Below are 7,182 nucleotides of genomic sequence, written 5' to 3'. Positions count from 1 at the left end.
CGATTATGAGATGTAATTTAAATTATTTCAATTTTTAACATATACTAATCAAAATGTAAAAAAAAACAACAACACCCTTCTACACATTTAGGTCCAGCCTGGTATAGATCACTTGGCCTTTGCCTTTTCCCCTTAAAATGTGAGGTCAGGTAAATGCAGTCAGAGCAATTTCTGACAATTTTATTATAATAGTATTGCATACTTTCAATACTATTTTACTGAGTGTTGCCCTTGCCCGTCACATTCTCAAATAGAATCTGACAGGCCAATATAAATCTCTAGTACAGAATGCTTAGAATCTGCTTAAATCTAGCAGAGACCGAACAGCTTAGAGTCATGGCCCTTTTCCTTCCAGTCTTGCTGTGCAAGAGATCACAGGATGTTTAGCCCAAGACAGATTCAATACATGTAACTGTTACACAGAAAAATACAAATCAATGGTTTTGAAGGACTACATAAGATTTGCCTAGGTTTATTACAGGCTTGGTTTTATACAGACGTCTTGATTATCTCCAGTCATTTTTTCCAGTGTCTATTTTGATTAGTAATGTTAATGTACCGTATGTAAACAGCAACCAGTCTTTATGCAGCCCTACTCTATTTAATCTACCATTTTATTTTGCATGAAGGTAGGAACATGGAGAAACTAAGTCCATGTGCAGCCAGCTGTGGTTTGCCGCAACACGAATGCCGGATTTTGTAGTGGTCTTCTGTGAGTTTATGTCAGTCAACTTGTTTGACAGTTATCAGAGAGATTAGATCGGAGAAAGACTAAAATCGCCTCAATAGGGACACAGACTGCAGTAAAACCTGACGGGGGAGCCAACTTTTCCCAACTCTACTCAAAACTAAACAAGAAAGTTTTGGCTGAAGCTCCCATGTTAAAGAGGAACTTTACCCATATCTTCGAAATTACAACAAATACACGTTTAGAAATGCGTAGTAATGACAATCTACGGATACTCCTAGATAATTGCTGGATTTTCATTCTTTTGCATACCTTATTTTTCTTTTCCTCCCCAATTTTCTCACAGTGACCATTTTCACTACGCAAATGAATCCATCTCCCTTTATTTCCTAGAACTCTGGCACATGTGACTAGGACATGTGACCTTGCAGATCATCTCAGGGGAGGAAAATAACTTCCCTGAGATCTCATGAGATTACCCAGCAATGCACTGCTGATGCAATGTTTGGGCACAGATTACATCACTAATGCCTAAGAGGACCAGGAAGTGGAAAAACAGTAATTGTAAGTAAAAGAAAAATATGTTTAATTAATGTAAGATGTTTTTCATATCAGCATGCATATCGAGCTGCATGCTGTTATTTTTAGTGAAAGGGGGCAAAGGTCCACTTTAATTATGTACTCAGTGGGAGGCTTCCTCGTTATCAGCAACACACTAAACAATCATTATTGAACTGTCAAACTCTAGTCTCTCTCTGTGGGAAGCATTAAAATAAGAGCAAGAACAAAAAAATGTATTATATATAAAGCTGCAAGTACAGAAAAACACCAGTGTACCTTGCAAAAATTGCAGCATCCTTGCAAATTCCTGTGCATTTAAATCAAACAATCGTATCTGTTTTCACAGCTGTCTTCTGTGAATTTAATAACACCTCCCTAAGTAATGGAGGAGGGGTGTCTGTAGTGCAAATCCGGAGTGCAGTCTAGGGTGACAACGCTGTTCCTCCATAAACGCAGTGCAAAGAGTGAGCATGGTCATTCTAGCACAGTAAGTGTGTTACTGGCAGGATCACCAAGTGGGGGAAAAAACCTAAAAAAAATGTTTTAAAGTGAAACTCATGCAACCCACCACATTCAAAGGACTGGTAAACTGGACTCTTAACATTTTAGTTTTTGATTTAGGGAAAAGGTAACATCGGGAGGGCAAAATAATTAGGACAAGTGTTTACAACAAAGGCCTGAAGCTTTATTTTGATTAATATTTTGAATTTCTCTTCATTTTGAAATGTCAATAACTATATACAAACACTGAAACACAGTAAAAACACAAGACATACAATAAAATATAAAGCAAATCAGGAAAACAATTTTAAACAAATCAGCCTGGGACTTTTATTTTTTATTTTTTTTACATAGATGGAAGGACCTTTCTTCAAAGAAAATAAATGTCTGTTAAACTTAGCAGTGCAATGAATCTGAAAGAAACATATAGCAGAGTTGAGTTAAACTACAGTGAGTTAGTCATTCTGAAGGATGTGCTCAGGCATGCCTTTGATAAAACACAGGATAGAGCTGCATGTAAAAGACAATACAGGCAGACATTTTAAGGATATTGGAAGCTGCGGCTGCCATGTCTGGTGCAGTGCTTTTCAGTACACGCTCACTTGCATGGTGCTTCACTGTCAGACTCCAGAGGTGACCCTTTCTTCATTTTATCACCTTAGGAGTTTGAGAGAAGGCATCTTAAATCTGATTGGCTGTTATGGGTAGGAATGACTTACCCAATATTACACATGTAAATTTATGGTTTCTTGCTTTAAGATGACAGGTGAACATCAACAATAGAAGCTTAAACTCCTATTATATGCATACCAGTGATGCAATTTATTTATTAGATCAACACATGCATCAAACTTTTGGTAGCAAAGCTGATGTAAAATCGTGCATATGTTTCATTTAATAAATGAGTTCCATCACAGGAGATGGATGTGTAAAAGGTTTAAGTTGAAATACTTTCTAAATCACATATTTGCAATAGCCTAATACAAAAAGTTTAGAAAAATCCCCCTACACTTAGACTGAAGCCACTACACCTTTTTTCTATAAGCTGGTTTCACCTGTAGGGATGCTGCGCACAAAATGTGGTACACTGACTTATTCATTCAAACGTAATAGCACCCAACCCTCCAGGGGTGAGCAATTGACCCTCCTACACAGAAGGGTAAATCAAAGTATTGAATGACCCATGAACCTGCAGGGTTACCATAACTGACACCACATTACCTAGGAAGTTACTGGTTTTTTTTTTACCAATGCCCCACATGGTTTAATCCTTCAATATTTAAAACAGGTCGTCATTCACTAGGCCATTCACTATAGCAAGATAGATTTCGAACTGTCCATTCAAATTTAGTGGTCCCATTCAATTTAGAAGTTGAACTAGTCTGCCCAACAATGTTTTTCGAGAATTGATGCCCAAGAAGGAAAAAAACGTCTACCTTCTTGGCCTGCCCCAAACAGCACATTAGCATTAGTGAAGGACCCAAGCTGCCCTTTTCCCAGTCTTCTAGTAATGCCTATAGAGCAGTCAGTACAGCAACCAAACGGATCTCCATCTATTCAGTAGGAAATACCAGGATGACCATGCCCATCACCAGTTCTGCCTGAATCCAAACACAAGCAAAATGACACCTGCACAAAGCACTCCCACTGGTTATGATTACACAGTATGAATCACTCCAGGAAAGCAAAAAGGTGACGATTTTACGTAACAAATCCGACTATCTCTGTGTTAGGTGGCATCGTTCTACAACATAAATAAAACAAAAATATAAAAACATCTATAGCCCCACCCTAGCAGCAGATACATTCTTGCTGCCTTTATAAATTTTTTTCTTTTTTTAATGAATACTTAAATATTTGTCTTTTCTTTTAAGTTCCTTAGATATGGCATCCTCTGTGCCTTGTATCAGAGCACAACTACAAATACTGCATGCACTATTTAAAATACCAGGAGGTCACACTCCAAAATAATGATGGCCATAACTTCTTAAAATTCTACTAAAGAGAGCTTACTTTGTGGAGTTTGGAAATCATTGGGAAACCATCTGAGGCCCTAAAGCTGTCTATGCCACTCAGTTATACAAGGATTTGGTAAGTGCGCATACATTAAAGTGCATTTTTTGATATTAAAGAGACCACTGGTTAGAATAGATGGTATGAATAAGTTAAGCCAAGTTAGGCACCATCTCTGATTAAGATTATAAAACAGAGTCTGCTGTCTGTGGAAGGAGCATGCAAGTTGATGACATACTGCAGGATCTTTCCTGTAAAATGATCATAGCATTATTGTTTGTGACTTTGATACAGGGAGCCTTTTTACGACTTTTCCGATGGGTCCAGCAGCCACCCCAAGGGCACAGTTTTCTTCCCAGTTGTCTAAATTTGTGTCGGAAGCTCTTGTTGATCCAGAAGTACACAAAGCAGTTAAGGAAGCCATTTCCACTTGGAAGCCAAAGGGCCGCAAACTCCACCCACTCTGGAACTCTTTTATGTGTAATAGCTGAGAGAGAAACACCAGAATAATTAAAAGATATGCAATTTTAAAAGCTAAACATTCCGCACATTTCCTTGGGAATCCATCTATAAAACAAAACCCTTAGGGGGGGAATTTATCAAAAGTGGAGCAGACAATCTGGAGCAGCTGTGAATGGCAACCAATAGGCTTCTCTCTTCAGTTTGTTCAGTTAAGATTTGAAAATTAAAGAGAAGCTGATCGGTTGCTGCTCCAAATTTTGTCTGCTCCAGTTTTGCTAAAGTTCCCTCTCAATGTTTATTTTTTTCACTTTGTATCAGATTCCCTTTTATCATTTTAAAACCAAAATGCTGTATGTAAAAGCTGAAATTTATGTAGAAAAAAAAACCTCTTGCAATGGGGCCCCCCATGCTGCAAGGGTTAACTGCTCAAAAGGTCTAGGGGTAGAGGGATAACCTGCAATACGTGCCTTACTCTTCACTACAGTAGGCTTCTGGTGCTCACCTCCTCTTTCTGGCACTCCTGGTTGTGGGATGCAGGACTGCTGATCAAAGTGCAACCACTGGCTGGAGTGCCAAAAAAAGGGGGTTCAGTCACACACCATTATGGAAGCTGCCAAAGCGAGGAATAGGGTAAGTATCACCGCTTATTCCACTACCCATAGAATTAAGCATTTAACCCTTGCAGTGCAGGTGGGCCTACTGCAAGGTTATTTTTTACAACAATCCTGTAGTCTAGAGGAGTGACAGTTTAAAATCCGCCAATTTTTTGCCGTGGGTATCTTTTTGGAGAGATTTCCCTTAACTTCTCTCAGAGACAACAGAACGTGAGAAAATCTTCACATATTGAGGGGACTTCACTCCCCTGATGTTATGATATCAGCTGACCCAACCGCTGAAGCAGAGTGGGAGGGGTAAGCAGGTGCAGACACCAGTCTTGGAGCCAGAAAGAGTGGGGATCAAGCAAGCAAAAGTCCTTTACAAAGGGCCTTGATGCAAAAGCAAGCACTTAAACCTTGCAGTGCAGGGGTAGATCTAAAACAAAACTTGTGGACTGCCTCAACATTGGCCCCCTGTGCCATCTCTCCCCCCAAGGTACAATATGTAGGAAAAAATAGGAAAAAAAGGGGTTTGTAGAGAGATAAATACACCCAATGCATATGTAAAAGTTCAATCAGAATTTATTATACATTGAATAAATAAAACTGGATCTCATTATTAAATAAACACTGCGTCCAGTGCAGGGGTAAATCCACCGTAAGGCGAGTTTTGGTGGGGTTTTGTACTGGACAGTTAAAGGCTTTACAATTTTGGATATTCTCTGACTTTCAGTTCTACTGAAAATGGTTATCAGAACCCATAGAGGGCAAATCTACCTAGGGTGGACAATCCTATCAAAATCTCCAGTGCATACATTTAGAGGTCTCAGATTTTGTCAGCAATGTGGGCAAATTTATATAATAGAGCCCCAGATAGCCATATCAAACTTATAGGCAACATAACCCTTCCCCACTATCCAAAACCAAGAAAAAATGTTTCAGCTAGACATGCACATTAAACCCTCAGATTTTTTAACATAAACCAATACTGTAATGTGTGCCTTACTGTAATCCATGGTTGTTTCCCTTCTCTCCTGCTCTTCCTTTTAAATCCTCATGTCTTCTCATGCTTGGTGAGACCTTCCCTTTTCAGCTCAGGGCCTCTTCCTGTAGTGCTGGCTCAGGTTTCAAGCCTATACAAACTTATACACAGACACCGTGTATCCATTCCTGAGACAAGGCAGTCTGCTGCAAAACGGACGTTCTGCAGAGCATGAGAACAGATACAGATTTAAAAAAGCAGCAAAGAGAAGAGAAACTACCATGGATTAGAGTAAGGCGCACATTACAGTATTGTTTTATGTTAAAAAAATCTGAGGGTTCAATGTCACTTTAAGTCCTTTTGTTCTGCAAATCCCTGAAAATCATGAAATCTCAATTAATAAAATGACTACATTTAATGAGGTTCTTACCATTATACAGGATAGTAACCATGCATGGTGCCCAGCAAATGTAGAACACGCAGACCACAGGAATAAGCACCCTGGATGCAGCATCTCCTCTACGGGGGCCTCTTTCCCCCATTTCATTGGTTACATGCCTGCCTTTACTTAGGTGAACTGGTTTGCTACCATCCACCTGCTCACACACTGTGGTGACACTCTGTCTGTTTCGACCAGAGCAACACATGCTCATCCTTCTGCTCTGCATCCTTGCAACCCTCCATAGTCGCAAGTTGGCAAATGTGACTATTACCGAGCAAGGAAAAAATATGACTGTGGTCAGCAAAAGGGAGTAAGCCATGTTACTGGAATAGTCTGGGTTACAGATGAGAGAGGCTCGAGAAAAATAGACATGTATCACTGTGCCACCAGGAATTGAAATTGGAAACAGGAAGACAGGAGGCAACAACCAGGATGCTGCAATTAATAGCTTTACTCTGCGGCGACTCATTACTGTGTTATATTGCAAAGGAAAGAATACAGCCACATATCGCTCCAGGCTAATGGTGGACAAGGAATAAATAGAGGAGGCAAACACAGTTGAATTCAGAAAAGCCACTATGTGACAGTAAGATCCCAGAGCAGAATCTGCTGCATCTTCATCGCCTGGCTCTAACACAAGGCTTCCATACAGATTGAGTGGAACCACGACCAAAGCCAATGTGACATCTGTGCCAGTCAAAGATATAAGGATGTAGCGGCTATTACGTGACCAGCCAGACACAGACGAGGCAATAACAAGCAGTACAAATAAATTCCCCAGGATGATCAGACACCCCAAGGTAGTGATGATGCCAATCTTCAGTGTATAGTCACCATCAGTACACCACGTTCCTGCAATGTGCTTCTGGTCCATCTCCATGGTGCTTGTGTTCCAGGCAGAAAAATTTGTCAAAGCTCTCGGCAAAAGGGACAGCAT

General features: G+C 40.0%; 1 protein-coding gene across 1 annotated transcript; it reads right to left on the bottom strand.

The window, feature by feature from the left end:
* Window positions 1–3,948: 3,948 nt before the first annotated feature.
* Window positions 3,949–7,182, bottom strand: LOC108799392 (probable G-protein coupled receptor 21). Its single transcript, XM_018571255.1, has 2 exons — window positions 6,234–7,182; window positions 3,949–4,250 (listed from the first exon to the last, which is right to left on the bottom strand). The coding sequence occupies exons 1-2, from the start codon at window positions 7,180–7,182 to the stop codon at window positions 3,949–3,951; spliced, it is 1,251 nt and encodes a 416-aa protein (XP_018426757.1).

Source organism: Nanorana parkeri, unplaced genomic scaffold (genome assembly GCF_000935625.1).
Source record: "Nanorana parkeri isolate BGI_ZX_2015 unplaced genomic scaffold, ASM93562v1 scaffold1713, whole genome shotgun sequence".
Taxonomy (NCBI): Eukaryota; Metazoa; Chordata; class Amphibia; order Anura; family Dicroglossidae; genus Nanorana; species Nanorana parkeri.
Note: the sequence above shows the minus strand (reverse complement) of the source record. Positions and strands in the feature narration are given on the sequence as shown.

What these genes read in the sequence shown, in the direction of transcription:
- LOC108799392 (XM_018571255.1), bottom strand. Translation starts at nt 7,182, where the DNA reads ATGCTGTCCCTTTTGCCGAGAGCTTTGACAAATTTTTCTGCCTGGAAC. An exon ending in GGTTACTATCCTGTATAATG is followed by an intron (nt 4,251 to 6,233) that starts GTAAGAACCTCA and finishes TTTCTCTCTCAG; the next exon opens with CTATTACACATAAAAGAGTT.